Raw genomic sequence first — 14,066 nt, forward strand, 5'->3', positions numbered from 1 at the left:
TTCTTCAGAGTACCTCCAGCATCCACCAGCCATCGATTACTGTTGCCTTTGGTGTCCATGTCATGAAGGAGAGCCACAATCTGCCCCCTCTGCAGTGTCAGGTCCATATCTTTGCTGCCACTGATGTTGCTTGTCACCTGGAAGAGCTTGTCTGGTCCATGCTTGTTCACAAGCAAGAGGACCCTCCTCTCCTCTGCAGGGCTAAGTGGCTGGAGAGGCACAGAGAACAGTGAGTCGGAATGGGAAGATCTCTTGCAAATTATGGTCCCACCATCATGATGCACTTTGTGGTTTTGGACCACTGGAAGATGGGTCATTAGCAGAATGCTGCTAGATCTCAACTAAATTACTCCACAATAATGGAAACACATCCTTGCAAATCAAAAAGAGCATTTATAATACACCTATTAGATAATTAATTTGTGTAATTAACCTGGCAGAGAACGTTATGTTCTGTATTGGTTATATTTGAGTTTGTAAGACTTGATATGACAGTCATACAATACAGAAAAGTATCAAAGAATTAGGTATCTTTGTGAGAAATTATTTATAACGTCTTCTGGCCACTTCTGAAGACAAAATCTTCAAAGGTCCTCTGGGCTGTTGGTGGCTACTGAATCCCAGTGCTAAGACCTTTTTAAGCAATCATTTTTAAGCACAATAAATGTGCATTCAGCAAACAACAAACATTGCAAGGGATACAAACAACTTTTTTCTAGGAAGCAATCTTAACAACTAAATGGCACACACTCCTGACAGGGGATGTGTGCCTTCTGCTTTGGGATGCTTCTCCAACACTGAAACATGAATATTCTGTTAATGGAAAAATGCAACTATTGCTCTAAAGTCATGCCTATATTCTGAGTGCAGTGAGGCATATAGCTATGCAAGTGTCATGGGAATCTATTGGATAATGTCACTGGGGACGAGTGGCATATCTTTCCCTCTCCATTCACCCATCATTCTGGGTAGAGGGGAGCGGGAGATTTGAAGTGGCCTTCGGCATTTCCTAAGAGCATACTACCTGCACAACCGGGCTCGGCCTAACACTCTCAAATTTCTTGCAGAAGGAGTGAAGCTGGTCTTCAGCCCGGCTTAAAGTATCTTCCACCATCTTCCAGAAATCAGTTTCAGGGAGGTGCCTGTGGGGCAGCTGTAAAAAAAGAGCCCTAGAATTAAATGAAGCATTTTGGAAAATAAGGGGAAAGCTCATGGAAAATAAGAGACTGGAAACATGTAGCAAACAGATTTTAGCCATAAAGAAACTATTGGCTACAACGTTTGCTGTAGGTTTATAATCTAGATCTCACTGTGTGCTGGATGTGATCATATGCCCAAAGAAAAGATGCATGACTCCACAGATAGAAGTAGAAAAATAATAGTCATTTTTTATGTGATTCAAGCAACATGAGCATCATTACAAAACAGGCGAAGGGGCCGATATATTTCAAGGACACCAAATCTGAAGGAATCCATCTTTGTACTCTCAGGGATGCACTGGACCCCACCCTCCCCCATGAGGCAGGTTGCTGATTACAGGAGGAAGAAGACAAATTGTCTTCTAAGGTCCAGTCTAGTTGAGATGTGAGAGATCTGCAAATAGAAATTTGGTTTTGTTTTTTTTTTAAAGCTAATTAGCAGCCCCACTTAGCAGCTTTGAAGATCAGGGCATGGTCACTGATGTTTAACTCTTTCCTCCCTTGCCTCTTCCACGATTTATACAGCCCTCAATGCCACAATTAATTCCGCAGGAGTAAAAAAGACCAGTACAAATCCCACAATTCCACCCCCCCCCTGAAATAAATGCTGCTTTAGAAGAATTATTTACATTGTGTAAAAAAGCATGAGAAGAAAAGATTAAACACCCCTCCCACCCCCAACAATCCTTCCCTGGGCCGATTCCAGACGACTAACCTGAAGGCACTGCATGCCGCCATGTTCCGGATCGCGACGGGGAAAACGCGAAATATCGCATTTTCTCGCGCGACTTTGGCACGATGTCGCGCCAAACTCACGCGAGAAAACACGATATTTTGCATTTTCCCCGTCGCGATCCGGAACATGGCGGCATGCAGCGCCTTCAGGTTAGTCGTCTGGAATCGGCCCTGGTCTTCAAAGCAGATGAGTGAGGTTGTTCATGGATCACTTACATCTAATTTAATCTGATCATTTTCCTGCTACCTCTTTCCTGGGCAGAAATGGGACAGGTTTTGTTTCTCCTCAAAAAGTCGTATTGACAACACAAGTGTTGTAATCCCAACCTGGGTTCCATTTCTTAGGGCCAAGCTACAAGTGACGAATGACACTTGAACAGCAAGTGGATTGAGTGGAGGGCAAGTGAACAGGGAGAAATACACTTGCTGTTCAAGTGTCATTCGTCACTTGTAGCTTGGCCCTTAGTCACTCTAGAGTATGACCATGAAACAAAACCAAGGAATTGGCTCTAATAGACACAATCATCTCATAAGACACCTTGCCTTTTCCAATATCTGTGAGGTTCTAAGCCTAAATAGTAATGTACTTAACTTTAAGCATTAACAATGATAAACCCACATGAAGAGTTGAATCCACTAACACTGTGATCCTATGTGAAGTTACTTCAGAAACTTAGGTTTTGATAGTCTTAGACTGTAGTAATTCTGCATAGAACTGCATTATATGTCTTTTACCTGGGCCATCTCCCCTTCTGCCTCCTGAAGAACTTGCTTGGCCAGATCCTTCTGAAGAGCCACAAAACTACGCAGAATCTGCCCCAGCCACTTCAGGGCCACAAGGTTGAACGCAGGAAGTTCAGACACTAGCAAGGAATTAATGGCAAGATAGGTATTCATGGAGGCCTCCTCCTCATATGTCACACTGCCTGTCTCGTTCCTCTTCTCCTCAACTTCCTCATAGTCTAACAGTTTGTCTAAGCGCTTCCTGATCAGTTTTTGAGGCCCCTTCAGAGTCTCTGACAAATTGCACAGCGGCAGATACACCAGACGTTCCAGGCGTTTCTTCTGTAAAAAAGAAAAATCAAACATTTCTGAAATATTGCTATTCTGTGTTTTGCTTGGAGTACTGGAGACTAGAAGGGTTTAGGGGACTCACAGGTGTTTTCTCTCCATGCTCAGGGTCTCTCTAGACGTCCAGGTTTTTAAAGAGTTGGGTCTGAGTTCCCCAGACCCAAGTTGGGTTCCCTGCCAGCCACATAGCAGCTGTGGGGAATGGCTGCTAAAAACTGAAGGAGAGGAGGAAGGACTCCTCCCTTCCCCCTCAAGCCATTTTCCAAAATAGTGATTGGGGGTGCCTCTGGTTTTGCTGCTCCATGGAGAGTATTCTGGGCATGCGGAGCAGTAAAAACGGGGGTGGGTGGGGGAATCTTCCCCATGCTATTTTGGCTTGAGGAAATGGCTTGAGGGGGGAGCAAGGAACCCTTCCTTCTCCTGTAGTGGCGTTCTGAAGCCATTTGGACTCTCCTTAATTTTTCCCACTTTTTAAATTATTATTAAAGCAAAAAAGGGGGTACAGAAAAAAAGGGGAGAAGGGGACAAACAGACATGAAACTGTGTGCTACAAGGATTATTAACATATGAAATACTAGAGTCATGACCTTTATGGATATTAAAATAACTACTGAATATTTTTCCAGAGTAAGCAACACATGCAAAGTTCAAACCTATTTCTACTTGTTATTCAAGGAATAATAAAGAGAGAAAAAACACAATTGTTAACACTAACACTGCTTATTATTTAATATAACTGATTATCACAACCTTTGAGAGCATTAAAATAAAGTACTATTAAGAATTCTAACCCATTTCTGCTCCATATTTCCATTATCACTTTACATAACCGTAACAATGTTAACTTTTTGTCAATGTTTCAATATTATAAAATCTATTATCTTTATACAACTAATTATCTTACAATCGAGTTATCAAATATATCACAATGCAATCGTTTTCAAACCTGCAAATCTAAAGCATCTTATAAATTTTATCCCTTACAGGCAAAATATTTTCCCCATTTCTCTTCAAATTCTTTAATTGGCCTTCTATTTATGTAATTTGTCAATTTTGCCATCTCCGCATATTCTGACATTTTGTCCTTCCAAATTTCCTTGGTTGGACTTTCTCCTTCTTTCCATTTGCTTGCCATTACCACTCTTGCCGCCGTCAGCAAATATCGAAATAGTTCATGTAATGTTCTGGACTCTCCTTTATTTTTTAACCCCCATTCCCCACAGCTGCTGTGTGGCTGCAGGGAATCCCAGACCCAACTCTTTAAAACCTTGCACATCATATGCCTCCCCAATCAGGGGAAGACGAGGAATTTCTCCTTGAAGAGTTCAAGAGAAATTTAATTTGACTCTATCAGTTACCAGGCATCCTTTTCTTATGCAACTAAACAGCTCAGGGTCAAGCTAGATGTGCTGGCTTTTAAAGAGTTGGGTCTAACTCAAGTTCCCAGTGCCACATAGCAGCTTTGGGGAATAGCAGTTAAAAAATAAAGGAGAGCCCAAACACCTCAGAATGCCTCCACGGGGAGAGGAGGGGCTCCTCCCTCCACCCTAAGTCATTTCACCGTGTCAAAACAGCATGGGAGGGAGGTTCGTCCATTGGGTTTTTTGCTCCATGTGGAGTATTCTGTGCATGTGGAGCAGTAAAAACAAGGGAGGAACCCCCGTCATGCTATTTTGCTTTACAGCAATAAGCATAGTGAACATATCAAAGCAAAATCTCACTGTTCTTAGATCAAAGAAGTGTAAGCTCTCTTGAGATGAGAGGATTCCCCCATTCCTTTCAGTTATTGTTTTTGGAATTTCTTTCTGTGTTACTTGATTCTGCTTTAACTAGGAGAATATTGATTCTGGAGACTGATTCATGTGCAGTTTTCCCCAGCCTTCAGTTGCATCTTTTTTTCTCTTCTGTATGAATAAAGTACTGCAAAAAATGCAGCCTTGATAGAATTATGCATATGATAGATTCAAGATTTTTTGGGTGGAATTGTAGGAGTGTGCACCTACATGCCTGTACATATTAAAATATCATATGAAAAGAATCTTGATTCAACCATATATACAATTACATTAAGATTATTTTTTTCAGTTTTAATACAGCACACATTTTATGAATGTTGGTCACTCTGATGCTAAAATATGATGCTGGAATGGGCAAACAGATCCCCAGCTGCACAGGGGGGTGTCACTTTTAGTGTGAGGGAAGACTTGGGAAAACCCAGAACAGGCAGTGAAGCTTCCACTGAGGGTCTCTCTAGAAGTTTCTGCACAGGTGTGCACTGGTTTAAATGTGCTCCCTGCAGTCAGATGTCAGCTGAAGGGAACTGCTTCTTTAAAAAAAGAGAGAGAAAGCTCAAATAATGGTACATCAAGGGGGCGGAGTACTCTTGCCTCCCCTCAAGCCATTTTCCAGCACAAAAATAGCATGTGGAGGGAGGGGGGAGTCTACACCAACTGGAGTCTCCATCCATCCAACTATAGACAATCTCTTCCACTATTATTCTTGGAAAATTCTGTAGCTGGAACTTCTCTAGCAGTAGAGACAGTATTCTGATCCTGACCCAGTTTGCACCAAAGGAATCCCAAACTGGAAGAAGCTTTCCTCATGAATCCCAGCCCCAAGGGGGTTTAGCTCAGGCACCTAACTTACAGAAACAGGTGCTAAACTGCATGCACGAGGGGACAAGATCTGTAACAACATGCACCTCAGTCATGTAAATAGGAAAAACCACACAAATGAACTGCAGGAATTGATGCAGCACGCTGCTCTCTGCAAAATTCAGAAAGAGCAAAATGAAGTAATGGAGAACGACTAATGTGTTGCATCTCTGCTTTGAAAACACGATTAGGTGAGTTGGAACTCCAATTGGGAAGAGCTTTGGATGAGGATGATTTTGCAAGTATCACTTGTTCTGAGTTCTGACTAGAGACAGGGCAACCACCAGATGCTGTAATGAAAACAGAAAGGTTCTGGAGCGCTCAGTGGAGCGCTGCCTGTACGGAAGAAAGCAAATCAGCAGCACTGTTTTCCAAACCCCTTCGTCCTCTCCAGCCTTCCTGCAGCAATGGAATGCAACTAGAAACAAACAGGACTTACAAACTCAGGCAAGATGATGCTGTTGAGTTTTCCTGCAAGGCGGCAACATTGTTGTCTAGTCCCTGCTTCTATGTCCAGCTCGTTCTCCTGGAGTTGAGAGCCAAGGAATACCTGCAAGATTAAAAAAATGGGCCTAATGACATAAAAATAATTTGGGTATGTTTTTGTCAGGAACACATCCAGGGCATAAGGCTCACCTGAGCATTCAGAAGAGCTATGGAGAAACAAAATCAATTGTGACAAAAAAGCAAGGCTCAGAAATATATCATCATTATTTTTATGTGTATATGCAACATTTCTCAAGACCTATTAAAACGTGAAAACAGAGCACTTAAAATAGAAAAAGGCAGTAGGAAAAAGGAAGAGGAAACAACCATGGAAGGTTATTTGTTACTTATCAATCAGTTTGTGTCCTACCCATCCAAAGCCCAAGGTAGTTAGAATACAACAAATATCATATTGCAACATGGACACTGTGAGTCATGGCATACTTCTTATGAAGCATGGGGAAGAATGATTGATCTTTGTTTGCAATCTATTGGATCGATACCAATCCAATATTTATTTACCTTTCTGACCTTCTGTCAAACTTGCCTAATCAATCATTGCTGCCAGCCTGACCATCTATCAATAAAAGCTATTTGTAACCTATGGGTAGGTCCAGATTCAGAAAATTTGAGAAGCATTGAGTTGAGGGGAAACTTAAATCCTTATCTAACATAAATCAACACTCTACCCACTTAGTTAAAGAGCCATAATATCTCTCTCTCAAACTTAGAGGCTTAGAGAATCAGTGAGAAACACATAGCCATGTGGGATTCCATAGGACAACTTTATCAGTTTTCAGCGCTAATGGTATTTTTAGATAGATTTAAGAAGTCTCATTTCACGACAGATCTGGTGTGTGAATGTGTGTTCATGAACACATGTGAATGTGCCCATGACCGATAAGGACAGGGGCTTATTGGAATGCAAAGATGAGGATCAGAAACTGAGAATGTGATGGATTTTCTGCAGAACTGTATTTCAAACTCCAGAGAAGCAGGGCTGGATCTACAGTTGCCAGTGCCCAGGGCAACTGAAGACCGGCGACTCGCACGTGCGCGTGCTCCTGGCGCTGCGTGATGACGTCTCTTCCGTGACATCATTACGCAGGGTGGCGCATGCCACCCAGCAGCAAGCCAGCTGTCCCAACGCTCTGTGGAGCTGGTGGCGGCAGCGCGAGTGGCTGGGAGGCTGCCAGAGCCTGACCCACAGGACAGGGGGCGGCTGGCTTGCCGCATGCCCCCTGACCTGCAGGTCAGGTGAATGGCACAGGTGGCCTCCCAGCCACCCGCGCTGCCTTTCACCTGCCCCGCAGGACAGAGGGCACGTGGCAAGCGCACCCCTTGTCCTGGCACCTGCACGCTCCTGGGGCTGGCAGCTGCACCCAGCATCCCCTCTTTGGCGGTGCCGGGGACAGACTACCCCCCTGTCCCCCCATCGATCCAGCCCTGCAGAGAAGCCCAAGCTGGAACAGTCCTGCTTCTGTAGCTTGTGAATAAAGAGAGTTTGGGCTCTTTGTTCATGGCAAAAGAACAACTTTGCAAAGGAAGAACTCGAACAGAGGGATCACAATACTGTTATTATAACAGAAAAGATTAAAAGCACTGGTATATAATTTAATCCATCAGATAAACATACATAAGATTTAAAAACATCCACAAGTTGGAATAAAAGAACAAAATAAAATAAAACTATAATTATAAGAGAAAAAATTAAAAACAGCAGTATATAATTTAATCTGATAAAAATACATAAGATTTTAAAACATCCATGATATGGTTCAACATATAAGTACTAAAAGCTTGTATATATGCATAATAAAATCACTCATATATGAGTAAATTAGTATATTTCATCTCCACATGTACAGAACCAAAAACCAGACACACACACACACATCTATAATGGGTAAGGGGGGAGATGTGTGATGAATGATTAGTATCGGGATATTTTGTGGGAAATCAATGAAAATTATTATATTTAAATAAAATTACTCACACTGAGAGCGGAACTACAAGTGACAAAAGGCACAGATTGGACACTTGTCAGCTTCCCTCAAGTTTTGGTGGGAAATGTAGGCAGCTTGGCGGAATGTTGGACAAGTGACAGTTGAAAAGTCCACTGGACAGCAGTCAGAGAGCCAAGCTGCAAGACTAGGATGCCTACATTTCCCATCAAAACTTGAGGGAAGCTGACAAGTGTCCAATCTGTGCCTTTTGTCACTTGTAGTTCCGCTCTGAGATGTAATACAGAATGGAGTGGAGTGAATTAATTGAAATTCTCCCACAGAGTGTAAAATGCATCCAGATATGTTATTACTTTACCCATAAATCTATAATACACAAAGAAATATTGCAAAATTAATTCCAATTTTTAAAACAAAATTTCAAAGCACTCCATCCTGAACCTTATACTATTGACTGGGTTATAAGACGTAAACATTTTAGATATCATTTTCACAGTTTGACATCTCTTTTTGAAAAAAAAATCCCACAAAATATCCATGCATTTGTGATTTGTTATATTGATGGAATGCAGTTTATGAATTAGATATACTACTGAGGAATGTCTTTGGGCCAAAATGTGTCTGGTTTTTGGTTCTGTACTTATGAAATGTACTAATTTACCTGTATATGAGTTGTTTCATTATGCATATATAGATGGTTTTAGTACTTACATGTTGAACCATATAGTGGATGTTTTTAAATCTTTTCTCTTATAATTATAGTTTTATTTTATTTTGTTCCTTTCACTTGCAGGACTGTTGTTTTTTCTCTCCTTTTTGCTGTCGTCACAATACTATTGCCAACTTGCTAAGCAATGCCCAAGGAGGTCAAGTCCTTTCCACCCTTGGCTCATATCATTCCAGGATTTTATTCTCATCTCCAGCAGGATTTCCCTAGGTATAAAGCGGGAGCATGTTGAACATGCTGAATCTCAAAGGTAAGGAATTTCTGGATATCACAAGAACCGTTACGTTTCAGAGATAATCTTTCCAATTCAGTTCTTGCCAGCCATACCACAGAGTAGACTCCCCACCCCCACCACACAAAAAAATCAGTTTGGCTGGTTACCTTGGCACAAATAGATCAGGCCATAATCACTGGAAGAATCTGGCAGCACATTGCTCATTGCTTAGGAGCAGGGCAAGGTATATTGATGTGATACAGTTTCTAAGATTTGGATCTATTCCATTATAATATAGCCCCATTACTTGTATAGAAATGCCCTCCTGATCATTCAGTTTTCAAAAATATGTATCAGGTCCTTACAAAAGGCAGTTCTTTATGAGCTCGTGACCCAGCAGGAAAGTCTCCACAACTGACCTGAGAATCCCAACCCATCAGGTGAAGACCTTTGATTTAGTTGAATCAGACATGCTGCCATGTCATCAAGTCTACAGAGCTGGCCCTACACATTTTGCTGCCCCAGGTACCCTGTCCCATGCCTCTCCTCACCAATTTAGAGGAAAAACTAACAATGAAACTTAAAACCACTTCCCAGGTTTACCAAATCTCAGCAGCTAATGGCTCCCCCAAATCTAACAAGCACTGGAACAGGGCAGTGCTTAAGGCTGCTCATGCTGTTATATGCTGTTATTTGATGGTAAGCCTCACTGGACACAGTGTTTCAGGTAATGTATGGTTTGACTCTTTCTATGTATGTTGTGAGGCTGTAAAATATGTTCAATTTGGCTGTCCCTGAACCAGATCTTCTGCTACGAGGGTAAAAGCCTGTCCTGGTTATTCAGTGCTAATCTACATAAAAAATACATTTTTAGAAGCTGTATTTTTTCCTTTTTTAGTCAAGTCTCATCAGCCCTCTGGTAATTTCTCTTTCTCGTCTCTAAACTCACTGCAATTTGTCAAAATCTCCCCAGTTGAAAGGTAAGGAACTCAGAGTGGACTGATGCATAGTATTGCCAAATATGATCACCAGAAACACAGAAACATATCTATGGTCACCCCAATGGAATGTGTCAGAAAAGGGATTGAATAAGGCCTCCAGAGAGGAAGCAAAGGGATAGACAGTTGGAAGGTATTCTGGAAGATATCTTCCCCCTCCCTGTGAAAGACATACAAAGCTCACACAAAGCCTCTTTATGAGTCAGACAACCCATCTTGCTCAGTATTGTCTGCTATGACTGACAGTAGCTTTCTAGAGTCTCAGGCAGAAAAAAAGTGTTTCTTAAAACATGCTGTCTAAGAGGGAAACTACACAAGATGCCCAGGCATGTGTTGGGCCCCGCAAGCTTCCCTGGGTAGTGTAGTCTTACAAATTACAGCCACTCGGTGCAATTCTCCACCAGGAAATCATTCTCTCTTGCAAAAAGCCTCAGCTCAGGTTTTCCTCCAGGAGCTCTGGGAGCAGGGAGGAGGGGTATAACAGGAGCCAGGAAATCCAGGGTGTTTTTTTTTTGCAAGCAAGAGAAAGAAATCATGATATGTTGTTAAAACTATACTGTCAAATCCTTGCTGTCACTTCAATATCCATCTGTTGAAATAGCTTCATTCTAAGAAAAAGGATTATTACCTCTGTGTTGCTGAGGAAAGAAGCCACATTCTCCTTTAGATCAGCTACACCTGATGCCAACCACTGAAACTTCTCTTCCAGATCATCAAACTCCTTGTCCTCTGTCTGCAGCCCAAACAAAGGAAATTTTTCTTATAGCTTTTGTAAGAAAGGGCTTTTAGAAAATTACATATTGCCATTAATATACATGCTTAGCTCCAAACTACAAGCAAGTATGCTATCCTAAGTAGTAAGTATGCTGCCCTGGGTTCCTTGGATGAAGGATGGGATAAAAAATATGGTATGTCTTTGTTTCCTGGGTTTTATCAGAGTTACTTCAATTGACTTAAAGAGTCACATAGACCTAATAAGTTGCACAGGTGGCACTTATTTTTCTGCTATCCGGGGGTCGCCGCTTCAGTTCAGATCACTAGACCTACTTCTCATTATGGCCAACAACTGTATCTAACCCTTGGTTAAAATTTCTATAAAACAGGAATGGCATTGAGATTCTTTCCTCACCGAGGGTACAATAAGGACACTGGAATTCATGCAAACAGCACTGCACAATTTGCCAGTGTTGGTATTACATGTGAAAGAAACATCACCGCCCAGGTCACAAATAGGTGGTGAGCCCTCTGAGTCTTCATTATCACAGTCCCCACGGTGTGCATGTCACGATTCAAAAGTGATCACATGAACTCAGAGAGGTTAGTATGGAATAGCATTTCAGTATTCCAAATGCAGCATTAAGCCACCCATGAGTTCCACCTGATGGAGAGAAACTATGGGCACCTAAGGAAAGCACTCTTCCCCAAGAGCAATCACTTGCTGTTAGTGAATATCCTGTCTCCCCCCAGTCTCACAAATCTGGGGCACTTCCAGATATTCTACATGGTAAGATGAACATAGGAAGCTTCCAAGTAAAACTACTGGTCTTTAAAGCTCAGCATTATCTACTCTGATATGTGATAGCTTTCCAAGCTATAATGTAGAGAAAGGTCTGTTCCAACATTGGCCTCCTGCTTTTTCTGAGTGGAGATGCCGAAGACTAAACTTAGGACCTTCTGCATGTGAATTGTGTGCTCTTCCACTGAGACACAACTATTTCCCTGAAAGTGGGAAACAAGCCGGTTACGATACTCACCTTAGATACAATTCCAGCCTCATGCATAAAGAGGCGGCTCAGACGTGTGGTCTTCTTGGTAATGGAATGTGTGTTAAGCCGGGCCAGGCGCTCTCGCAAAGTCAGATACCCAGCTTTGTTGTATTTATCTGCTATTCTCAGTTACATTGAAGGCACAAAACACAAGAAATGGAAACATTTTATAAGTTAGGATAGAAATCTATCACTTCCTGAGTTGGGTCATACAGAACATTGTCCCAATGCAAGGGAAGAACTTATTTTTGAGATATGTCTCTGATGGAAAACCCTCCTCTTTTTGATGAATTTTGATATACTAGCTATTCACAAACAAAAACTAGCCCCATCGTTTCCATGATATTAGTCACTTTCCAAGGAGCAACAAGTGTGCCTCCAGTGATGTCTCATACCCTAACATGGTACACTTCCTGTCCACCTGATGATTAGACCACAACCTGATAAATACCCAGTTAACAGGGAATCTCTGAGTGGAAATACATGTTGCAAATTACGTGGAGATGCTCAAGTGCAGGATTTTATGTGTGGTCTTCAATTCATATGCAGGCTGTATCTTGCTTGGCACACATGCAGGCTGCTTTCACAGGAACTTGAGCATCTCTAGGTACTTCATAACCTGCATTTACACCCTCTGTCTTAGTAGTTAATCCTTTCCCATCCCATTGCCTTTAGTAATAAATATCTGGCAGGAAAAGCTTCAAAGCTCACTTTACTATTTGCTGGTTCAAACTATACAAATAACACAGTTTCCCCAAAAGTTGCAAAGCACAACTCTGCTTCAAAAAATATTTTTGTAAAGAAAGAGACTTTCCCAGTGGGAAGAGGACAAAAATCACCTTTCTGGGAAAATGCTTTTTATATGGCTCAGATCCAGTTGTGAATTTATGGCCACTGATTCTTAACCTATTAACTTTCAAAAAGTTTAAGAGCAAAACACCCTCAACAAAGAGTCCAAATTGCAAACTGACTTTTGTTGTTAGATTTCTTTTCTAAATTGCTTGAATTTTTGTCTTTATCTCTTTTTCTTGACCAATACAATTTTATTTATTTGTTTAAAAACATATGCACACTGTCAATTACATGTGAGATGGTTTAGAGATTTCCATTAATAAATAAAACATCATAAAAACCATAACAAAAAATCCCAATGACATAAGTTAAAATACCTTTTTAAAGCATAAATGTTACCCAAATAGGAGGTCTCCTTAACTAGTTGGGGGAATTAGCATTAAAGGAGTCAAGCGAGAGGGGGTAACTAGGAATCTCCAACAATCTTTATGGGAATTATTCCCTTAGAGAACTCTCAAATAAATCAGGCTGATGTTCAATAGGAAAAGTTTTTTGTTAAAGAGAAATAAAATGCAAATGTACAGAAAATCACACACAGCACATATACAAGGCTAACTGGGAAAGTAAGGGAGGAAACTGGGAGAAAGCACTTCCAGGGAGGGCGTTAATTAACATTTTTGAAGAGTAGAGGGCCACGGAGGCAGCAAAATGACCAGTGTTTCACAAAGAAGAGTCTCAAGTGAACTTGAGGGTGCATGGATCCAGAACACACATGCACAGCACATGGCTGGGAAGCCCAATTATAGGGCAAAATGTTCCCTGGGGCAAGCTGACATTTTCCTCCCCAAAACAGTAACTTACTGTTTTTCTGGAGATAGAACAATAAGTTGGGACAGACTTAGAGTGACTACCTTGGATGGTGAAAATATTACTTGATGACCTGGTAAGTACCAGATGGGAAAAGCTCTCAGGTTTGTTGAATACCTTTGATTAAGATAGATGGGTAAGAGGGAAGTATAGCAGGGTGTTGATGGGATTAGACACGGGTTTTCTCAGGAAACCTTGTTATCTCTATGACTTTCTGCATCTCTCCGGGGCATGGAGGGACTGTCAGTCAACACCCTTGACTCATGTTCTGCTAGTTTTCCAGGCTGCTGCCCAGTTGGCATCCACTTTACCTTGAGCCAGGCAATGCCTTGGAGTTATGACATAAGAGGAAGGGCTTTATGATATTCCGTCGATAAACTGCCCTCTCAACATGAAGAGAGGGTCTAACTGCAAACATAAGCGTTCTACTCTGATGTAGTTCTGCATGTTCAATATATCCCCACATCTAAATGCTCAAGTAATATTATCCATTAGAGGAGATGTGAAGATTGGGTGACAATGGGAAGACTCCACATTTCTAGTATAGTATTATTTGACCTGCACACAGAACACACCTTCCCAAACTCTCTCTC

General features: G+C 41.5%; 1 protein-coding gene across 2 annotated transcripts in view; it reads right to left on the reverse strand.

Annotated features, from left to right (window-relative positions):
- ARHGEF37 (Rho guanine nucleotide exchange factor 37) overlaps positions 1–14,066 on the reverse strand; it is a 69,536-nt gene that overhangs the window by 13,762 nt on the left and 41,708 nt on the right. For both annotated transcript variants that reach the window (XM_054977742.1, XM_054977741.1), the window contains exons 6-11: positions 11,803–11,933; positions 10,677–10,781; positions 6,099–6,209; positions 2,670–2,999; positions 1,025–1,153; positions 14–209 (exon numbers count right to left, since the gene is read on the reverse strand). In XM_054977742.1, coding sequence (XP_054833717.1) covers positions 14–209; positions 1,025–1,153; positions 2,670–2,999; positions 6,099–6,209; positions 10,677–10,781; positions 11,803–11,933 — 1,002 coding nt within the window. The remainder of the gene's footprint in view (positions 1–13; positions 210–1,024; positions 1,154–2,669; positions 3,000–6,098; positions 6,210–10,676; positions 10,782–11,802; positions 11,934–14,066) is intronic.

The sequence above is a fragment of the Eublepharis macularius genome, chromosome 4 (genome assembly GCF_028583425.1).
Source record: "Eublepharis macularius isolate TG4126 chromosome 4, MPM_Emac_v1.0, whole genome shotgun sequence".
Lineage (NCBI taxonomy): Eukaryota > Metazoa > Chordata > Lepidosauria > Squamata > Eublepharidae > Eublepharis > Eublepharis macularius.